At 52.9% G+C, this 22448-nt stretch overlaps 2 protein-coding genes across 9 annotated transcripts in view; both read right to left on the bottom strand.

Moving 5' to 3' along the window:
• The window catches only part of PUF60 (poly(U) binding splicing factor 60), a 53230-nt gene extending 52512 nt beyond the window's left edge, over nucleotides 1-718 (bottom strand). Inside the window, exon 1 of one of the 5 annotated variants that reach the window (XM_030554128.1) lies at nucleotides 493-718. In XM_030554128.1, coding sequence (XP_030409988.1) covers nucleotides 493-627 — 135 coding nt within the window. In that variant the 5' untranslated portion in view covers nucleotides 628-718. The remainder of the gene's footprint in view (nucleotides 1-492) is intronic. The other 4 variants (XM_030554127.1, XM_030554131.1, XM_030554129.1 and 1 more) reach the window with 4 other exon arrangements.
• Nucleotides 719-4045: 3327 nt separating this feature from the next.
• The window catches only part of NRBP2 (nuclear receptor binding protein 2), a 75647-nt gene continuing 57244 nt past the window's right edge, over nucleotides 4046-22448 (bottom strand). For 3 of the 4 annotated variants that reach the window (XM_030554123.1, XM_030554126.1, XM_030554122.1), the window contains 8 exons: nucleotides 16931-17063; nucleotides 16594-16696; nucleotides 16345-16395; nucleotides 15478-15613; nucleotides 10620-10673; nucleotides 7937-8000; nucleotides 6694-6749; nucleotides 4046-5408 (listed from right to left, as the gene is read on the bottom strand). In XM_030554123.1, coding sequence (XP_030409983.1) covers nucleotides 5340-5408; nucleotides 6694-6749; nucleotides 7937-8000; nucleotides 10620-10673; nucleotides 15478-15613; nucleotides 16345-16395; nucleotides 16594-16696; nucleotides 16931-17063 — 666 coding nt within the window. In that variant the 3' untranslated portion in view covers nucleotides 4046-5339. Of the gene's footprint in view, nucleotides 5409-5502; nucleotides 5642-6693; nucleotides 6750-7936; nucleotides 8001-10619; nucleotides 10674-15477; nucleotides 15614-16344; nucleotides 16396-16593; nucleotides 16697-16930; nucleotides 17064-22448 lie in introns of those variants that run through there. The other variant, XM_030554124.1, reaches the window with a different exon arrangement.

Raw genomic sequence — 22448 nt, 5'->3', positions numbered from 1 at the left:
CTCCAAGATGCACCCAGGCAATAACCGAGCCCACAGTGGGGCACAGGAATGCCCTCCTTGGCCCTTGGCGCAGGGCAGTTCTCAGCGAACGGACCGAATCCCGCCAGCCTTTCATCCATCGCCAAACACGTTACCACGGCCCAGTGACGTCAGCGGTGCTACCCGCGAGCCTCGCGGGCGCTTTTCCTCCCCCCGCCCCCGGCGCGGAGACTTGGAACGCGGCCAGCTCGCGGCGGCGGCGAAACCCCAGCGGCCCAGGAACCAGCTCGCACCGGCTGCCGAGCCCCACAGGCGGGCGGAACGCGGCGCTTTCACCCTCGGGCCGGGCCGGGCCGGGCCGGGCCGCGCCGCGCGCCCCGCGGGAGACGCCCCGCGGGCTCGGCGGGGGACAGGGCTCACACGGCCCCGCAGTGCCCGGCCCGCTCCCCACGCTGGCGCCGCGCCGCCGGGAGTCCGCGGGGCCGCTCCCCGCGCGGAGAAGGGCCCACTCACCAGGGTGATAGTCGTCGTCGTCGCCATCTTGTCCAGCCGGCCCTGGGCCCCGTCGCCGCCTCCTCCTCGGCGGGAATCTCGCGAAAGGTCAGGGCCTGCGCGGAGCGGAGGGGAACTCTCGCGGGATCTTACCATAGGCCGCTTTAGACGGGAACTCTCGCGAGAGCTGCCTCGCTGCCCGAAGGGGCGGAGTGGCGGGGCCTGGCTCTCTGGCTCCGCCCGCTATTTCCGAGGGGGGCGGGGGCACAGCTAGTGAGGAGCCTCGCCTCCCCCCAGCTCGGACGGCAGCTGAGAAGGGTCAGTGCCGGGTCCCGTGACTGTGGGGTGGAGGGGCCTGCTGCGGTTAACGTGGCGGTGTTCGGCGGCGTGGGGCTCCGCCCGCAGAGCAGCGAGGCAGCTCAGGGGCAGCGACGGGCTGTGTGGGAGCAGCTCAGTGTGCACGGAGGGGGTAGCTAGGGGCAGGGAGGGGCTGTGTGCGGGGGGGGCAGCTCAGGGGGCAGGGAGGGGCTGTGTGCGGGGGGGCAGGGAGGGGGTAACTAGGGGCTGGGGGTAGCTCAGGGTGCAGGGAGGGGGTAGCTAGGGGCAGGGAGGGGCTGTGTGCGGGGGGGCAGCTCAGGGGGCAGGGAGGGGCTGTGCGGGGGGGCAGGGAGGGGGTAACTAGGGGCTGGGGGTAGCTCAGGGTGCAGGGAGGGGCCAGCGAGGGGCTGTGTGCGGGTGGGGGGACAGCGAGGGGCTGGGGGGGCAGCTCAGGGTGCAGCGAGGGGCTGTGTGGGGGTGGGGGGTAGCTCGGGGTTGCTAGGAGCTGGGTGTAAGCAGGGAGTAGGTCAGGGTGCAGGGAAGGGAGTTCCTAGGGGCTGAGTGCAAGTGAGGAGGTAGCTCAGGGTGCAGGGAGGGGTAGCTAGGGGCTGTGTGCTCAGGGTGCAGGGAGAGGTAGCTCAGGGGGTAGCTCGGGATTGCTAGGAGCTGGGTGTAAGTGGGGAGTAGGTCAGGGTGCAGGGAAGGGGGTTCCTAGGGGCTGGGTGCAAGTGAGGAGGTAGCTCAGGGTGCAGGGAGGGGGTAGCTAGGGGCTGTGTGGGGGCAGGGGGCAGGGAGGGGGTAGCTAGGGGCTGTGTGGGGGCAGGGGGCAGGGAGGGGGTAGCTAGGGGCTGTGTGGGGGCAGGGGGCAGGGAGAGGTAGCTCAGGGGGTAGCTCGGGGTTGCTAGGAGCTGGGTGTGAGTGAGGGAGTAGCTCAGGGTGCAGGGAGGCAATAACTCAGGGTGCAGCCGGGGCATACCTTGTGGTGCAGGCGTGGGGGGTAGCTAGGAGCTGTGTGCGGGCAGGGGGATAGCCTGGGGCTGTGTGCCAGAAAAGGGTGTAGCCGAGGGTGTCAGGAGGGGTTGTGTCCAAGGAAATGCTGTTGCTGTGAGACCCATCTATGTACTGAGCTACCCCCACCCCACCTGTGCATAGTCCCTAGCTACCCCATCGAGAGTGGCTCCGCTCCTTGTTGCTGTGTGCATGCTGAGCCGGGCCAGGCGATGCCATCAGCACCCAGTGGTTTGCAGCCACCAAGGACTACAGCTCCCTGAGCTTGGAGACTGAATAAACTGATCAGGATGAACAGAGCACGGGGCATTGCCACTTGCCCTCCCAGAACATTCCTCTGTTCCCCCCCCGCCTCCTGTGGGTCTCAGGGGCGAGCGCAGGTGAGTGGTGATGCCAGGTTCTCATGCATCTGATGAAGTGGGTATTCACCCACGAAAGCTCATGCTCCAAAACATCTGTTAGTCTATAAGGTGCCACAGGACTCTTTGCTGCTTTTACAAATTCTCTGTGCCTCCAGGTCAGTTTCCTCACATGGGCCCTGCTGTGAGGCATCAGGAGCTGTTCTCCTGACCTCCCCTTACTTGGCCTACATAAAGAAACTGACCTGGATGCACAAAGTGCCTGGTGTTGCAACTCCTCCTCCCTGCCCCCCAAAACTCTGCCCATGATGGCAGACCACCTGAGACTGTGTGCCACAGCTCACAGTTTGGGAACCACTGGACTGTATGATCGCAGTAAGCCCAGATGACTTTATAATCTACAAATCTACCTAAAATCTATTTTTGCAGAAGAGGTTGGGTCACAATTGTGGCAAAATGGTAGAAGTAAGATCAAAATTCAGATTTGTCTTTTAATTTTGAAGAGACCAACCAGCTCAGCATCTTGTATATGAACGTAAGAACAGCCAGAGTGGGTCAGACCAAAGGTCCATCTAGCCCAGTATCCTGTCTTCTGACAGTGGCAATGCCAGGTGCGCCAAAGGGAATGAACAGAACAGGGAATCATCAAGTGATCCATCCCCTGTTGCTCATTCCCAGCTTCTGGCAAACAGAGGCCAGGGACACCATCCCTGCCCATCCTGGCTAACAGCCATTGATGGACCTATCCTCTGTGAACTTATCTAGTTCTTTTTTGAACCCTGTTATAGTCTTGTGAATCCTGGTATAGTGTTCATGTGTCCATGAAATAAATTGGAAAGCAGATGCAAAAGATTGGCAGACTTAATTAGTCACTTAATACAGAATTGGAAGCTTTCCCTTTTGGACGTGTGCCTTTTCACACTTACAGAATGAGATACAGGCTCACAAAGGTGAATCACATAGCATTGTATTTAAAGAGTGTGAGGCACTCAGATACTAGGTAGATGGGGGCCATATGAGTACCTAGGACATCGATTATAAGCCCTTTGGCTTGTTTTTGCATTCGATTTTTGTAATGAGTTCTGCCAGAAAAAAATACTTTGGGGGGGGGGGGAGTGTTGAGGAAAAAAACACAACAATCCTTGGTGCTGAGCAGACAGACTCCAGTGTTTTGTTTTGTTTTACGAGCTCGAGCTCTTTCAGGGTATGGGACTTCATTCCTCAGGCCTTGGCTACACTGGCGCTTTACAGCGCTGCAACTTTCTCACTCGGGTGTGAAAAAAACACCCCTCTGAGCACAGCAAGATACAGCGCTGTAAAGCACCAGTGTAAACAGTGCCGCAGCGCTGGGAGCGCGGCAAGCTAATCCCCATGGGGAGGTGGAGTACGTGCAGCGCTGGAAGAGCTCTCTCCCAGCGCTGGCGCTGCGACCACACTCACAGTTCGGCAGCGCTTTGATGTTTCGAGTGTAGCCAAGCCCCTACCCTCAGATCATCCTTGCCTAATGCATCATGTACTCTAGGAATTGTGTAGAGGTTAGCGAATGAATACACCACTGCAGAACACAGCAAAGTCACTGGCAGGAAAATTCTCTAGAGAAATCAAGCTGTAACTTGTTAGTTATACAAAGAAATCAGCAAGGGGAAAACTAGGAGCTGAACTAGAGCTAATTGCTCCATCGGTCATGAAGCAAGCACAGCACAAAGAAAGCTTTCAGCATTTCCATAGACTCAAGCCCAGACTTGTCCTGGCATAAGCAGAAAGAGTGAGAAGCCCCACTGAACCGAGCATTAGGAGAATGTTTCTCCACCTAATTTGTTCAGCATTTCAGTATACCTGACTCTGGATAAGCCAGTTGGACATGGAGGAAGCTACTTTACCCCTTCTTTGTGTAATGGGGAGAGTAAACAATCCACAAAGACTCCAAGTGGGTCACTCAGTTATGTTTTGTGATGCGGTTTGTTCTTTTCAGCTGATTCATTGAAATGTCTGTATCTGCAAAGTTAGCACAACTTGGAAAACCCACGTAATTAAACAGCCAAGACATCTTGGCAAAGCAGCTTAGCATGGCAAACCTAGCATACCATGATAAAGTCTGTGCTGCGTGGCAAAGCATACACAGCCAGTACTAGACAGGGAATCAGGCACAGTGTAAGAAAGTCAGCATAGCATGATACCGTCAGTGCAGTATGGCTCATATGGCATACTGTGAACAGTACACCCAGAGCAGCAAGGTGCAGGCAGAGCAGCATGGCACAGCAGTTGATACACAATTCCTATTTGCATAATACACCAATCTTGAACCTGACAAATCAGCAGCTATATTTGCCCCCATTCTTCCGTCTAATGATGGAAATTCCACATTTCACAGGAGAAACAGGGAAGAGACATCAAGGCTTTTCCCTAGGACTTTGTCTCTTAGCCTTCCAAAAATTCACTAACTGAAATGACAGAGGCTGTGCTCAGCACCAGTAGTGGTTCTGTTGGTCCATATTTTATGAACCACCTGATGGTTCTGGAATCCTGCAATTTCTTCCCATGCCCTTTCAGTCAAGCTCACAATGTCCTCTCCTCAGCCTAGCAGAGGGAGTCCAGTTCTTATAAGGCATCGCAATGGCTCCTTTGCCCTGGGGGAATCCAGCAGAGCAGGAGGAATCAGATCTGGAAAAGGGGTGGAATATGGCAGACAGGAAACTGCTCAAGATCCTCCCAAACCTACACTTCCCCCCACTCTTTCACCTCCTGCTGTGACCACTTCCAGCTGAGGAAGCAAAGTGATGGCCCCCAGTGCCCACAGGGAAGGTGTTTCTTGCTCCCAGAGGTAAATTTACCAAATGTGGGCTCTTGCATCTTCAAAAATCCTGCCAACCAAAAGCTTCCTGCATGATCCTCCACTCCTAAAACCACCTCACCGCTCACCCTGGCCTCCTTCAGAAGTGGAGACTAGAGAGCACATTCTTGGCGGGTTCTTGGTAATGTCTCATGTTTGCTGGTCCTTTCTCTTCTTGCCATTTTCATTCTGAATCACAGGTTGGATGGACAGTAGAGATACAGCCAGGAACAAATAGCAAGGTCACCTCTGCAGCGGAAAGCCTGATCAAGAGCCCTACAGTTCCTTCTGGCCTGGCACAGTTCCCATCCTCCTTTGGGGGCACCTGTCTGCCCAGAACTTATCGGGGTGACTCACAAGGGAGGAGACCGGTGCTTGTGAAAAGCATTTTCTAAGAAGTTGGCCAGCATTTCACAGTCATCCTAGGAAAAAGGAATCAGCAGGTTAATTAGGCTTGGTGTAGCTGAGAGCACACCCTGCATCTAATCCTCACTATCACCTCATGTCTCTATGTTAGCAAGAAGAGAAGAGAAGACCTGGTGAGCATGACTGCAGATGTACAGGGCTGTGGAGATCCAGAGAGGCAAAGGTAAGCAGAGCAACTGATGCTGTAGAGGGGTCATTGGATTGCCAGGAGCCTCGTGGTAACATTCTCCTACCCAAGTGAAGGAAGGATTGGTTAATTTCCCTGCCGCAGAGGATCACACACACCACGACACCCACAAAATCACCGGCTTGTAAAAGACTTTTCTCTCTGCTTCTTAACAGAAAATTGTTTGACTTTCAAATCAACAGATTGTACCAGGAGCCACGTATTTTCCAGAAATGCTCGTCCAGGAACGAAGTATAAATGCACCGTATTGCAAGTGCCCAGCAGATAAAGCTGTTTGTCAAAGGAGCTGACTAACTGCTTGGGTAGGGTCAGGATTCAGATTGAGGAATTCTCCCAGACTTCACTTACGGTTTCCAAATTCCCAACTCATGGCCAGAATGCGACACCATTTTTTGGCAAAAATAAGTGTGTCTGCTTCCTCCTAGCCAGGCTTCCTCCAGGCTGCTCTGCTACGCGAAGCATCTGCATTCCCCTGGCTCTGGACTGCTGAACTAGCTGGCCCCTCCCTAGCTCTGGGGCCACTGAAGAAAAATGTGCTGTGCACAAGTTTGATGGTGAGGGAATTGATCTCATCTTCTGGCCAGGTAGAAAGCTGCAGTGTAGGTCAGTGACTGCTGTCTGGGGCAGCAGCAGGCTTGGGTGCTTCTCTGGGGGAGGCAGGAGGTGGCAGAGAGACTCATCTGGGCTCTTTGATCTAGGCAGCTCTTCTAGTTTCATACTCCAGAATCATTTTTAAATTTGGTCCCACTCACTGTGTGCCTCATGCCATGATAATGTGGCTACTCCTGTCACTGGAGCAGCCTGCAGCGAGGCCTGAGCAAAGCAGATAGGCAAAGAGTGGCAGGGTGGTAAAAAGTAGTGAGTTCATCATGCAACCATAAACTGACCCTGATCACAGTCATAAGAACAAGCTTGCTTAAATGGGAAAATAAGTGAGTGGACTCCCCAGGCCCAGGTCCTCCCCCTCGGGAGCCCTCATGCCCCTGAGGCATAGGGTGTGGTGGAGAATTAGAGAGTCCTGTGTTAATATATTGGCAGCAGATCCCTGCCTGAGGGAGTCGCACAGATTCTAAAGGAGAAGGGAGGAGGCTCACCTCATGGATGAATCCGTAGTGCACCAGCTCTGAGGCCAAGCCCTTGGAACTGTCAGCTGCAGAAACAGGGTTAACTGTGAGCACAGGAAATTCATGCAGCTCCAGAGAGCACCTGTCTTGGCACACAGCCCAGCTGGAAGCTTTTGCTGACACATTTGGCTTTGGGGACACAGATGGAGTGAGCCTAGGGCTGGCCGAGCACCAGCCCATGCAACTACGGGGCAGACAGAGTGTGTAGGTGAGCACCGAGTGGGCCTCACGCCAAGTGCCGGGTTGAATGAGCTTTGCTAGGTTCCACTCCCAGACCAGGCAAAGTATCGCCATCTCAGCAGAATGCCCTTTTGACATTCTTGGCTCATTTTGGCTCAGAAACCAAAAAGGGCCTTTTATGATACCAAGCCCTGTGCAGGGAGATCCCTGGCCCTGGGCTTTTCGGCTGTCTGTGAGGCCAGATAAAGAACTCTAACTCCAGGGCGCTAGATAAAGATAGACACACTTTCCTACAGAGGGCTCCAGTCTTCCTCAGGAGTCGGGCTGGGACTGAGCATACTCTGAAGAGAACCACCTCTAGGCTCTGCAGCAGAGCCAGCATGAATGGCCAGGAACTTTCACACCATACAAGGGCAGCTCATCACTCAGCCATGGACTTTTCCCCTTTACTAAAGCTGCAGAAAAAGGCTGCTGTCTCAGGGGAGAAACTACCTACTTCCTCTTCTCTTGACAGGTGTCACAGTAATGGGGTGCAGAGGTGAAATTCTAATCAGGATAATGTGAATGAGTTCCCTAGGGAGGTGGTGGAATCTCCTTCCTTAGAGGTTTTTAAGGTCAGGCTTGACAAAGCCCTGGCTGGGATGATTTAGTTGGGGTTGGTCCTGCTTTGAGCAGGGGGTGGGACTAGATACCTCCTGAGGTCCCTTCCAACCCTGATCTTCTATGATTCTATGAATGTTCCTAATGGCCATTCCACTATGCTCCCAAAGGCTGTGAGCTCCAGACACCCACTGCTCTGGGGACACAGGTGGGCAGGACCCTGCACCTGGCTGGCAGGGTTCAGGCTGCCTCCTCCAGTACAGAGAGGAAAGGAAACCAGGTTGTAAACAGCCTGTGAGCTCTTTGGAGTAAGGATCATGTCCTCCTGTAAGTCTGAGCATGGCCTTCTGCCATGGGGGCCCAACCCTGCTCAGGGGCCTCAGGCACAACTGCTAGGTCAATAATAGGAAATGGTAATTATAAATAAACCTACTTGGCAGCAGGTCGTAGCTCAACTGTCGGTGCAGCTTGTCCTCCAGGGTTAGCAAGAGCGTGAGCTGCAGCAGGAAGAGAGCATATTAGAAAAGAGCATCAGCTTCTCCTTAGGAGAGGAACGTGCAGCTCCTTCAGCCAGCACCAGAGGGTAGCGGGTAGTGCTGGTGCAGGAGATCGCGGGCAGCCGGTCAGACATGCCCTTTGAATGCCCTGCCTGGAATGAATGTGCCGTTTCCTCTATCACAGCTAAAATGTTACATTACACTGGGAGAAGGGTCGGGTCGGAGACACCCCGCCCAGTGCAACAACCCCAAGTCTTTCCCTCTCCGACCTCACTCCAGGCTGCAGTGAGTGCTCTGGGAGTTCCTCACAGAGGATAAAGGGCTCAGGATCCCTCCAAGGATCCCTCAGGAGAATTTTAGCTGAATAGAACAAGCCCTAGTGTCATTATTGTCCTTGCAATGATAAAAGAGCCACAGATAAAAATCACCAGATCCTGGATACAGCTCCCTCTTTCTAAAGGAGACCCCTCAAACCATGATCCTGTCCCTCTGGAATCACAGAACCCCCAAGAGATGAACAAGGGATCCCAGGAACACTTGCACCACAGCAGAGGAATCACCCCGCTCCTTGTTCTAGGAGAAACATCTGGGATTGAGGGACCTGGAGCTGAATGCAGGATCCCAGCTGGGGTCTCCATGGGACCCTGGAGAAGAGGGAGCCATATCCACACTCCTACTGGACTTTGTACTGCTGTACTGCATGGCAGACTCAGATCTGATTTGCTGCCCCTAACCCCCAAGTCTCTCTCCGTGTCCATCGTTCCAGGCATCTCCCCGCACCTCAGGAGCACTGTCTGAGTCTCAGGCTGTTATTCCATGCCCAAGGCTCAGCTCTCCCCAGGTCCCTGCATTTCTCTGACTTTGCTGGTCACAACTCTGCCTCATTAAGTAGCATCTGCAACTTATGCTCTCCTCTTCCAGATCAGAGAAGACACAGCTCTAGTCCCAGCATCCCCCAGTGTCGTCCCTGGCCATTTACCAACCCCCTTTGGTCATGGCCTATTAGCTAGTATTAGCCCCTGTGTGACTACACAACTTGGCCAAGCAGAATGGAGAGACGCTGCAGCCAGCGTTAGACCTATGACAAGTACTGATTTATACGACAGCATGGGGGCACCCAGCCCCACAAAACACATGGAGTCCCTAGCCTCTGTTTGCCAGAAGCTGGGAATGGACAACGGGATGGATCACTTGATGATTCCCTGTTCTATTCATTCCCTCTGAGGCACCTGGCATTGACCACTGTTGGGAGACAGGATACTAGGCTAGATGGACCTTTGCTCTGATCCAGTATGGCCATTCTTATGGCGGTAAGGGCCCTACCCCTAAGGAGCTTACAGTCATCTTTGGAGAAACACCAGGAGACTGCAAGGACCAAGTGTGGGAGGCCACAGACAGGAGAGAAGCAACAGAAAAGAGACACAGGTCTGTGGATTTTGATCCCCTCCCATAGTTCATGAGTTTGCACCTCATGTTTGGGTTTGCCCCATTATAAGAAAGGAGCCACCCACTAAACTCAGAGCGGGCCCAGCTGGCAGGGTTCAGATCTGGGGTTTGGGTTCAGGCTTGTCTACACAAGAAAGCAGCACTGGTTTAACTGAAGGTATGATTTTAAGCTGATTTAGCTAAACCGATGCTAACCCTGATGTGGGCACTTATTTTGATTTAAGAGCAACATACTTCAGTTTCTCTTGAACTCCCAAGAGCGGCCACTCAAGGGCTTGCACCAGTTTAACTACATTGGTTTAAAAATTGCTGTGAGTTAAACCAGTGCAACCTGCTCATCTAGACACAACCTATGTGACAGCAGTGAATCTTGGGAAAGGCAATGAAGGTGCTGAGCTGGCACTGGATGCACAGAAGAAGGGTCATCTCTAAGCACAGGGTGTGGTGTAATGAATTCTCAGGGTCAAGAGTGAGAGGCAGCGGGCAGAGCACAGGGTGTAACAGCAGGTCTTGGAGGAAGCACAGGCTAACATGTGAGACCCTGGAGTTTGATCCTGACGCAGATTGAGAAGCTGCTCTACTAACTTCTAGATGGAGTCTGCTGTGTTCTTGTTACTGCTGATCCTGTCCTAGCAGTGCTGCCCACACACAGCAGGACAGTCCCTGCCCCACTGACTAATTCTAGCCAATGCGGCAGTCAGGTTTGCCTGGCCTGATTTAATCCTCCAGTGCTGTTCCTGGCTCCGCTATCTTCAAGTGTTGTACGTTACTGGGGACAGAAGTCTGCTTTACTGATGGTTACTGCTGGGATCACCTCGTTTTGCTCGTTAGGAGACTGGTAATCAGCACTCCATCAGCCTTCACTGCTCTTATTGCATTGCCTCACCAACAGTGCCAGCGCCACCCTCATATGTCTCTGCTTTCTTCCATGCCGTTTATCCTGGATCATCGGCCCAGCTGTCTTCCTAAAACCAGGGAGCTCTTTGGGGCACCCTGCTGGAACTGGCTAGCTGGGACTCTGTTTCTGCAGCACCCTGCACAGTGGGCCCCTGCCTGCCACTGTAACAAATGTCCTACCAATCTTTGTTCGAGGGAAAAGGGGAAGGACAGACCAAGAAGGTCATGCTCTGGTACTGGCCCAGTGCTGTGAGCTCTGCTGGGCTCATCACTTACATGCCACTGGGTCTTCTCTTCATTCATCTCCATGCTACACTGCATCTGCACCACCTAGGAGAGACCAAGACAAACATCAGCGTGGGAGCTGCACGGGACATATGCGCTCTCCCCTCCTCAGCTCTGCCATATCCCTGGCCAAGCAGCTTGACTTCCCCCCTCCAACTTACATCCCACAACCCCAGCTGCCTATATGCCACCTAAAACCTTCTCCCATTCCCTCCCCCATTTCTATCGCATTGGAATTGCCAGACTGGGCCAGCCCAGGGTCCATCTGAACCAGTACTTGTCCCTGCCAGGGGCAGCACGAGCTGATTAAGAGGAAGGTGCCAGAACACTGTGTAGGGGACACTTATGGAGTAACCTTCCCATCAAGGAAAATCTCCTATCCCCGTTTGTTAGGGGTTGGCTCCCCCCTGAAGCAGGAGGGGTTACAGCCCTTCCCAAACTCTTGGTTACGTTTTAATATTACAGCTCTGGGTGTTCATGGCCATATACTTTGCCTGCACCTTTCTGATCCTGCTATGCTCCTGGCCTGGCTGACACCTGGTGAACCTCAGCATTTATTCTGTACCCATCCATCATGGCCCCTCTCCAAACCACAGAGCCCCAGGCTCCTGGCTCTCCTAGCCAGGGGTCTCCTCAGCCTCAGTCATCCCCATCCCCTGTCTCCGAGCCTCCTCAATTCCTGTTGGGCCCTGTCTGAGCTAGGGCAACCAGCATGGGGCGCAGGGTCCCATCTATGTACAGAATGGCACCAGCACATCCCTAGCACATTCCTTCTGCACCCTGATACTTGTTTGCTTTGCTGACCCCACTGAGCCGAGCAGGATCCTGCAAACATTTAAAAAACACAGAGTCACATCACCTGACAAGACCTCCCTCCCCACCACCCACAGCCTCTAACCCTCCTGGCTCCAGCCAGGCAGTTTCTTTCCTCCTTCATCCATTAGCCCCAGCAGCTGTCTCAATGATGCCGCCTCCTCCTGCCTGATGAGCGCCCTTGCCCCCATTCTCTGCCAGCACCGGCTTAGCCAAGCACTTCACTCCAGTTCTGAAAATCCAGTTTTGAAATGCTGGTGCTGGTGGCAGGAGGCACATCTGAGATCATTAATGTCTCACGTTCTAATTGTTAGTAAGGCAGCACAAGCGGCCCCCAGTCGGGGTCAGGACCCCACTGAGCTGTGCCTTGCACAAACACACACAGTCATGGCCGTGGGCCTGGCCAAGGAACCCACAGCCCCACTGGTCCCCAGAGGTTGAGGGGAGAGGGGAACAATGATACAGTATCTAACAACACAGAAACACTGGCACATTTGTCCCCTCCGGATTGTTATAAAGCAGCTAGAGGCGCTGACTCTGTGGGTGCTGAGCCCTGGAGCACCCACGGAAAAAAAATAGTGGGTGCTTAGCACCCACCGGCAGCCAAGTTCCCACATCCCCAGTGCCTCCACTCCTCCCCCTCCCTCCCAGTGCTTCTTGCCCGCAGGAGGTGCAGGGAGGGAGAGGAAGGAGCGGGAATAGGGTGTGCTTGGGGGAGGGGGTGGAACTGGGCAGGAAGAGGCGGGGTGGGGGAAGAGTGGGATGGGAAGGGGTGGGGATGGGGACTTGGGGGAAGGGGTGGCATGGGGGTGGGAAGAGGCGGAATGGAGAGAGGGCTTGGGGGGAAGAGGCTGGGTGGGGCCTGGGACAGAGCAGGGCTGGGGGTTTGGGAAGGGGTGGAGGGGGCAGGGCCAGCACCAGGAAGAGGTGAGGCGGGGTGGAGGCTTGGGGGAAGGGGTTGGGTGGGGTGGGACCTGGGGCAGAGCAGGGGGTTGAGCACCCCTGGGGCCCAGAGGAAACCAGCGCCTAGTGAAAGCAGCAATTATTTAGGCCCTAAAACTCTGATTGACTCACCACCTGCAAATTGTTCCAAGCTCTTAATCTTTCCCTTCCCCAGTCTCTCCTTCCTCCTTTCTCAATCACTGTAGACAACACCTCCATCCTCCCTCCCACTCAGGTCTGTAATATGGGTGCCACCTTCCACTCAGCCCTCCCTCTAGATCCTCACATCCAGGCCGGGTTCTAATCCTGCCACTTCTTTCTGCAAAACACCATTATGATCCAGGCTTTCCAGCTGCCTAATGCCCCATTCTCAGATAGGAAACAACATTCAGCACCAGCTTGTACTCGAGGCGGAATCCCACTCCTGCTGACTGGGGTGTGACATGATGGCTCTTCTCTTTGACCCACTTTGCTGTGGCAGTTCATGCACTCCGGGACAAGAGCGCTACTAGCCCTTTAGCATGCATGGATGGTCCATGCTGCCAGGGAGCTGAAAACTATGTTCTCACACAATGGAAGCACCAGTTGGAAAGAGTCTAACTCCCTAGGGACTTGTCTACACATGCAACACAGCAATAGCACTTCAGTGTAGACACCAGCTATGCCAAGGGAGGATGTCTCCCGTCACTGTAGGTAGCTAGGCTGACGGCAGAATTCTCCTGTTGACCTAGCGCAGTCTACACCAGGAGGTAGATCATGCATTGGCCTGGCCTGGTTTCCTCCCCATGCTGTGACCATGAGGCAGCATCGCAGACAATAACCTGTGGTAGAAGGGTGCCCCGCTTGATGTCTGGAGTCTGGTTTACAATGTCTAGCCTCCCTCGATACAGAGGCTATCGGCTATCACCTGGTGGTTGAACTCTGCATATGAAAGGAGGCGGTGCCCTTTAATCTCTGTCCACACAGCTAAACCTCTCATCCAGGCCCTCATCATCTCACGTGCCTGCTACAGCAACCTCCTCATCTCTGGCCTTGACAAATGCCATTTAGGTTCACCTATAGCCCTTAAAAACACAGCTACTTAGATGGTCAGCTGTTTGAGGCAAGGCTGTCTTTCTGGTCAGTGTTTGTGCAGTTTCCAGCGCTGTTCACAGGGGCTCGTCGGCAATATGGCTTTACAAACAATAAGCACAGAAGTCTTTTTCTTGGCTTCTCATTTTGATTCCCCCCTTTGTGTCCCTCTGCTAGTGCCTCTTCCACTTCAAAGACATACACTAGGTGCCTTCACTCTAGAGCAGCGGTGGGCAAATTACAGCCCAGAGGCTGCATCCGGCCCTTCAGATATTCTAATCTGGCCCTCAAATTCCTGCCAGGGAGTAGGGTCCGGGGCTTGTCCTGCCCCAGCGCTCCAGCCGGGGAGCAGGGTCCAGGGCTTGCCCCACTCTGTGCATGCCATGGCTCCATGTGGTTCCTGGAAGCTGTATCATGTCCGCTCTCTGGCTCCTACGTGTAGGGGGTTCCACACACTGCCCCCAGCCCCGCCCCAAGCACTGCCTTCGCAGCTCCCATTGGCTGGGCACCTGCGGATGGAGCAGTGTGCAGAACCGCCTGGCTGCACCTCCGCATAGGAGCCAGAGAGGGGGCCATGCTGCTGCTTCTGGGAGCTGCTTGAGGTAAGCGCTGCCTGGAGCCTGTACCCCTGACCCTTCCCACGCCCCAACTCCCGGCCCCAGCCCAGATCCCCCTCCTGCCCGCTGAACCCCTTGGTCCCAGCCTAGAGCACCCTCCTGCACCCCCAACGCCATTCCAGAGCCTACACCCCCATCCAGAGCCCTAACCTCCACCCCTACATCCCAACCCACTGCCCCAGCCTGGAGCCCCCTCCCATACCCTGAACTACTTATTTCTGGCTCCACTCCAGAGCCCGCTTCCCCAGCCAGAGTCCTCACCCCCTCCCACACTCCAACCTCCAGTTTTGTGAGTATTCATGGCCTGCCATACAATTTCCATACCCAGATGTGGCCCTCAGGACAAAAAGTTTGCCCACCCTTGCTGTAGAGCCTTTCATGACCTATCTCCGCTTGCCCCATTTTTTTCATGTACCATAGACATAGCCACTCCTTCATTCATTCAGGAAATGATGCCAGTCTTGATTGCCCATTTTAGAAATTTCCATGCAAGTCATCTCTCATTGCACCCCCCCCCCCGTGCAAGGGAGCAGCTCCCCGAAACACTCTGCAAAGCCACTTCATTGTCCTCTTTCAAATCCCTCCTTAACACCCCCTGCTGCCAGATCCACACAAACCGCAGCACTGCTTAGGCAGCTGGTGTGCTGTGACCTCTGCTTTTCATCCTGACCCGTATAGTCTCACTGTTTCCTTGTGCCCCCTCTGCCTGTTATATCCACCTACTGTCTCCAGTCCTACACCTGGACTGTAAGTGTTCTGGGGCAGGGATTGCCTCTGTTATATATTTCTACAACACCACATCTAGAGCTACCATAATACAAAGAATAGATAGGAATAATAAAGAGAGTGTCTGTAACCGTGCGTCCGCTCATGCTTGCCCCACTCCCCTGCTCCCTTCAATTCTTTGCTCTGCCCATTTGGCAAGACTGTACCTTCCACCAGAGCGCAAGCAGCGTGGGGCAGGGATTTCTCTCTCTCTCTCTGTGCAGCACCCAACAGAACTGGGGCCTGATCTCAGCTGGGGTCTCACTGTAATGTCAGGATCAAAGAATAATCAATCCCTGCCTGCCATCATGCACTGGGCTTTAGTGCTGTCCATGGACCTACTGGGAAATGCACCAGAGACCCGCCCCAGCCCTGCCTGGCTGCTCTGACAGGTCAACGCTGAGAACAAAGCGCATTAACTCGATCTCAGGTGGGGAGCCCACAGCACTCACTGTGGGCACTGGAAATATCTCTCTTGTGCCTGCGGAAGAACTCACAGTGGGGCTGGGGGACAGTGCCAGACCTGTGGGAGAGGAGTCCACAGGGCAAGACTGCGGCAGAGAAGGGCACTGTCTGCCTAGTTCAAGCAGGGGGTGCTGTCCCCAGGGTGGCATTTGAAATGGTCCCACTTTCTCCCTTACCTTCCTCGTCTCCACATCGAAAGGCTCCGGGGTGGGCGTCTTGGCTTTCTGGGGGTCCTCCTGAGGCTGGGAGAGCGCACGCGGGAGCAGCTGGGGCCTGGTGGCAGCAAAGTTCATCAGGGGATAGATCCCATTCCTGCCACAGAGACACAGATCAGGTGGAACCAGCCATAGAATCATAGACTATTAGGGTTGGAAGGGACCTCAGGAGGTCATCTAGTCCAACCCCCTGCTCCAAGCAGGACCAATCCCCAGATTTTTACCCCAGTTCCCTTAATGGCCCCCTCAGGGATTGAACTCACAACCCTGGGTTTAGTAGGCCAATGCTCAAACCCCTGAGCTATCCCTCCCCCCATGCCCAGGCCCAGCTAGCAAGGGGCGAAGGAAGGGTCATGGCCCAGGGGAGCTGTGCTCCAGGAGGAGGAGAAGCTGGGCCCTGTTGATGTGGGGGAGGCAGCAGGGCACAAGCCCTTCCCCCCACTCCAGACATGGCTGCCTTGGGGGCCCGCATGGTTCAGGGGCTGTGGACAGAACGGCCCCCATGGGGAGGGGGACAAATCAGGAACTGACCCAGAAACCACTCAGCAGAAAGGAAACATTTCTGCGAAAGCTTCCCTGCAGTGTTCATGACACTGGCAGCTTCACGCAGCCCAGGGACGAGGCACTGTCTGGCATCCAGTGGTCAGCACTGAACGAAACCAGCCACTCCACTGGTGCTTGCAGTAGAGAGCCTGAGCTCAGGTCTCTGGAGTGGACGGGCTGAGGCCCTGTCTGCCGGAGCCTCAGTGGCAGCACGTTGTCCATGCATGGAGCTTCTGAACAGGCCTGGCTGAGGGATCCGTGGGACAACACCCAACCCCAGCTCACCTGACATCCTCCAGGAACTTGTCAAGCTCCAGGAAGGAGACTTCTGAGTATCTGGAAGAGAAACAGGAGGGGAGAAGTTACTGAGGACAGTGGGGCAAGGAGGGGCAGAGAGGGGGGCTAGGGGAGAGGTGGGGCAGTGATATTAGGAGCACCAAGCCATCTTTCCAGGGCGTGGAGGTTGCAGGGTTTCCTGCCCATCCACACTCCCTGCTGGGGCTGCCCCAAGATCCCCCTTCCCAGGGGTCTCACCTCCACTGCACTGCGGGCCGCCCCTCTAGCCGGATCTCCGCCATCACCATGTTCAGGTCCAGCCCCTTCGTATTCTCCTCCACCACGTTCTCCGGCATCAGGTCTACAGCAAAGCCAAGAGAAGAACCTGTCAGGTGGGAGCTCTGCACAAACTCTCCCCACAGCTAGGGGCCTGAGCCTCCCCTTTCCCCGAGGAGGGGCCTAGAGAGCCTTTCCCATGCCCTCGGCTACGCCGGGGCAGGGATTTGGGTGGCTGCCTCTGGTACAGCCCTGCTCAAGGCCCTGTCTAGTGCCAGGGTGCTGTGGCTGAGAGTCCCTGTTCCTTGTCCCCACTCACACTGGTTGTTGATGAAGCAGTGCGCTGCCAGCAGTTTGAGGGAGTGGACCTCAAAGAGCACCTGGTGGAAGAGCAGGTTATGGGCTGTCGGCCGCTTGTCCGGGTTGAGGAGCAGGCACCCCAGAATGAAGTCCTGAGAGGCAAAAGGGATGGGGGGTGAGCCTGCGGCACTGCAGAGACCTACCACTATTGCAGCCCCACCACAGCTGCCCGTCTCCTGCTCATGCCCAGGAGAGGCAATGAGTGCCCATACTCTGAGGGCTCCAGTAGCCTCATGCCAATGGGCAGCATCACCAGAGGGCACTGCAGAGTGCACAGACTTCGGTGCAATGGTCGTGGAATTCGTGGTATCACTTTAAGGGGACAGTGTTCCTGGGGGTCCCATTGCAGCATGAGGCTGGGCTGCCAGGAGCACTGGCTCCTAACGCTGCTGAGCAATGTGAGTGTGGAGGATGCAGGGGAAATTCAGCAAGGAGACTGGAAAAAGAATTGGGGAGGGGGGGTGTCTAACAGCCCATCAGAATCAGCACCTGAGCGCCTTTGCTCTGCGCTCAGGAAAGGCTCTCAGGGGCTTATTCTGATGGGCTGTTAGACACCCTCCCCAATAGTCCACCTAGCCCAGTATCCTGTCTCTGAGAATGACCGGTGCTAGATGCTTCCAGCAGTTGGAGGTTTAGAGACACCCAGAGCATAGGGTTGTTGCATCCCTGCCCATCCTGGCTATTATAGCCATTGATGGACCTACTCTCCATAAACTTATCTCATTCTTTTTTGAACTCTGTTATTGTCTTGGCCTTCACAACATTCTCTGGCAAAGAGTTCCACAGCTTGACTGTGCATTGTGTGAAGAACTACTTTCTTTGTTTTAAACATGCTGCCTGTTAATTTCATTGGATGACCCCTGGTTCTTGTGTTATGTGAAGGGGTAAATAACAATTCCTTATTCATTTTCTCTACAGCATTCATGATTTATAGAACTCTATCATATCCCCTGTTAATTCTCTCCTTTTTAAAATGGAAGTCCCAATCTTTTTACTCTGTCCTTCTGTAGAAGTTGTTTCATACCCCTATCATTTTCATTGCCCTTCTCTGCATTTTTTCCCATTCTAATACATCTTTCTTGAGATGGGGCAACCGAACTGCACGCAGTATTCAAGGTGTGGGTGTACCATGGATTTATATAGTGGCATGATGATATTTTCTGTCTTATTTTATCTATCCTTTTCTTAATGATTCCCAACATTCTGATCGCTTTTTTGACTGCCGCTGCATACTGCGTGGATGTTTCCAGAGAACCACCCACAGTGACTCCAAGATCTTTCTTGAGGTGTAACAGCTAATTTAGACCTCATCACTTTATATGTATAGTTGGGATATGTTTTCCAGTGTGCATTACTTTGCACCTATCAACACTGAATTTCATATGCTATTTTGTTGCCCAGTCCCTGAGTATTCCTTTTGTGAGATTCCTTTGTAGCTCTTCCCAGTTAGCTTTGGACTTAACTATCTTGAGTAGTTTTGTATGATCCGCAAATTTTCCCACCTTATTGTTCACCCCTTTTCCAAATCATTTATGAATATGTTGAACAGCACCGGTTCCAGTATAGATCCTTGGGGCACCCTGCTATTTACCTCTCTCCATTTTGAAAACTAACCATTCATTCCTACCCTGTTTCCTATCTTTCAACCTGTTACTGATCCATGAGAGGACCTTCCCTCTTGTCCCATGACTCCTTGCTCATTCTTCTCTTCTGCAGACTAAACAATCCCAGTTCCCTCAGCCTCTCCTTATAAGACATGTGCTCCAGCCCCCTAATCATTTTTGTTGACCTCCGCTGGACTCTTTCCAATTTTTCCACATCCTTCTTGTAGTGTGGGGCCCAAAACTGGACACAGTACTCCAGATGAGGTCTCACCAATGTCGTACAGAGGGGAATGATCACGTCCCTCCATCTGTCGGCAATGCCCCTACTTATACAGCCCAAAATGCCGTTAGCCTTCTTGGCAACAATGGCACACTGTTGACTCACATCCAGCTTCTCGTCCACTGTAACTCTTAGGTCCTTTTCTACAGAACTGCTTCCTAGCCACTTGGTCCCTAGTCTGTAGCAGTGCATGGGATTCTTCCATTCTAAGTGCAGGACTCTCCACTTGTCCTTGTTAAACCTCATCAGATTTCTTTTGTCCCAGTCCTCTAATTTGTCTAGGTCCCTCTGTTTCCTATCCCTACCCTCTAGCGTATCTACCACTCCTCCCAGTTTAGTGTCATCTGCAAACTTGCTGAGGGTTCAGTCCATGCCATCTTTCAGATAGGAGGATTTAAGTGATAGGTTACACAACACAGTTAAGTATCAGAGAGGTAGCCGTGTTAGTCTGGATCTGTAAAAGCAGCAAAGAATCCTGTGGCACCTTATAGACTAACAGACATTTTGGAGCATGAACTTTCGTGGGTAAATACCCACTTCGTCAGATGCATGTAGTGGAAGTTTCCAGGGGCAGGCATATATATGCAAGCAAGAAGCAAGCTAGAGATAACAAGGTTATTCAATCAGGGAGGATGAGGCCCCATCTAGCAGTTGAGATGTGAAAATCAAGGGAGGAGAAACTGGTTTTGTAATTGGCAAGCCATTCACAGTCTTTGTTTAATCCTGAGCTGATGGTGTCAAATTTGCAGATGAACTGAAGCTCAGCAGTTTGTTTTTGAAGTCTGGTCCTGAACTTTTTTTGCTGCAGGATGGCCATCTTAAGGTCTGCTATAGCGTGGCCAGGGAGGTTGAAGTGTTCTCCTACAGGTTTTTGTATATTGCCATTCCTAATATCTGATTTGTGTCCATTTATCCTTTTCTGTAGAGACTGTCCAGTTTGGCCGATGTACATAGCAGAGGGGCATTGCTGGCATATGATGGCATATATTACATTGGTGGATGTGCAGGTGAATGAACCAGTGATGGTGTGGCTGATCTGGTTAGGTCCTGTGATGGTGTCGCTGGTGTAGATATGTGGGCAGAGTTGGCATCGAGGTTTGTTGCATGGATTGGTTCCTGAGCTAGAGTTATTATGGTGCGGTGTGCAGTTACTGGTGAGAATGTGTTTCAGGTTGGCAGGTTGTCTGTGGGCGAGGACTGGCCTGCCACGCAAGGCCTGTGAAAGTGTGGGATCATTGTCCAGGATGGGTTGTAGATCCCTGATGATGCGTTGGAGGGATTTTAGCTGGGGACTGTATGCTTGGCTGTAGACAATGGATCGTGTGATGTGCCCGGAATGGAAGCTGAAGGCATGAAGGTAGGCATAGCGGTCGGTAGGTTTTCAGTATAGGATGGTGTTAATGTGACCATCACTTATTGGCACTGTGGTGTCTAGGAAGTGGACCTCCCATGTAGATTGGTCCAGGCTGAGGCTGATGGTGGGGTGGAAGCTGTTGAAATCGTGGTGGAATTTTTCCAGAGTCTCCTTCCCATGGGTCCAGAGGATGAAGATGTCATCAATGTAGCGTAGGTAGAGAAGAGGCGTGAGTGGACGAGAGCTGAGGAAGCGTTGTTCCAGGTTGGCCATAAAAATATTGGCATATTGTGGGGTCATGGGGGTGCCCACAGCGGTGCCACTGATCTGGAGATATGTATTGTCATCAAATTTGTGTGTGAGGATAAAGGCACAGAGCTCAGCAGCCAGTTGTGCTGTGGCATCATCAGGGATACTGTTCCTGACAGCTTGTATTCCATCTGTGTGTGGGATGTATGTGTAGAGAGCTTCTACATCCATGGTGGATAGGATGGTGTTTTCTGGAAGGTCACCAATGCATTGTAGTTTCCTCAGGAAATCAGTGGTGTCACGGAGATAGCTGGGAGTGCTGGTGGCATAGGGTCTGAGTAGAGAGTCCACATATTCAGACAGTCCTTCAGTAAGAGTGCCAATGCCCGAGATAATGGGGCATCCAGGATATCTGGGTTTGTGGATCTTGGGTAGCAGATAGAATAACCCTGGTCGGAGCTCTAAGGGTATGTTGATTTGTTCCGGTGTTAGTGTAGGGAGTGTCCTGAGTAGATGATGAAAACCTACCGACCGTTATGCCTACCTTCATGTCTCCAGCTTCCATCCCGGGCACATCACATGATCCATTGTCTACAGCCAAGCACTGAGGTACAACCGCATCTGCTCTAACCCCTCAAACAGAGACCAACACCTACAAAATCTCCACCAAGCATTCTCAAAAGTACAATACTCGCATGAGGAAATAAGGAAACAGATCAGCAGAGCCAGACGTGTACCCAGAAGCCTCCTACTGCAAGACAAACCCAAGAAAGAAACCAACAGGACTCCACTGGCCATCACATACAGTCCCCAGCTAAAACCCCTCCAACGCATCATCAGGGATCTACAACCCATCCTGGACAATGATCCCACACTTTCACAGGCCTTGCGTGGCAGGCCAGTCCTCGCCCACAGACAACCTGCCAACCTGAAACATATTCTCACCAGTAACTGCACACCGCACCATAATAACTCTAGCTCAGGAACCAATCCATGCAACAAACCTCGATGCCAACTCTGCCCACATATCTACACCAGCGACACCATCACAGGACGTAACCAGATCAGCCACACCATCACCGGTTCATTTACCTGCACGTCCACCAATGTAATATATGCCAGCAATGCCTCTCTGCTATGTACACCGACCAAACTGGACAGTCTCTACGGAAAAGACACAAATCAGATATTAGGAATGGCAATATACAAAAACCTGTAGGAGAACACTTCAACCTCCCTGGCCACACTATAGCAGACCTTAAGATGGCCATCCTGCAGCAAAAAAAAGTTCAGGACCAGACTTCAAAGACAAACTGCTGAGCTTCAGTTCATCGGCAAATTTGACACCATCTGCTCAGGATTAAACAAAGACTGTGAATGGCTTGCCAACCACAAAAGCAGTTTCTCCTCCCTTGGTTTTCACACCTCAACTGCTAGAACAGGGCCTCATCCTCCCTGATTGAACTAACCTTGTTATCTCTAGCTTGCTTGCATATATATACCTGCCCCTGGAAATTTCCACTACATGCATCTGACGAAGTGGGTATTCACCCACGAAAGCTCATGCTCCAAAACGTCTGTTAGTCTATAAGGTGCCACAGGATTCTTTACTGCTTTTACACCACAGTTAGTAAGTTCTGCATTTTCATATTAGACTTCTTTCAGAACTGTTGGGTGAATACCATCTGGTCCTGATGATAAATTAAACAATAATAAATTAATTTGTTCCTACACCTCTTCTACTGAGACCGCAGTCTGGGACAGTTCCTCAGACTGGCCACCTAAAAAGAATGGCTCAGGTGTGGGGATCTCCCCCATATCCTCTGCAGTGAAGACCAATGCAGAGAATTCACCTAGCTTCTCCACAATGGCCTTATCTTTTTTGAGTGCACCTTTAGCTCCTCAATTGTCCAGTGGCTCCACTGACTGTTAGGCAGGCTTCCTGTTTCTGATGTATTTTTAAAAAATTGCTGTTAGTTTTTGTGTCCTT

This window comes from Gopherus evgoodei, chromosome 2 (genome assembly GCF_007399415.2).
Source record: "Gopherus evgoodei ecotype Sinaloan lineage chromosome 2, rGopEvg1_v1.p, whole genome shotgun sequence".
In the NCBI taxonomy this organism is placed as follows: Eukaryota; Metazoa; Chordata; order Testudines; family Testudinidae; genus Gopherus; species Gopherus evgoodei.
The sequence above is the reverse complement of the archived record's forward strand: the minus strand, read 5'-3'. Positions and strand labels throughout refer to the sequence as shown.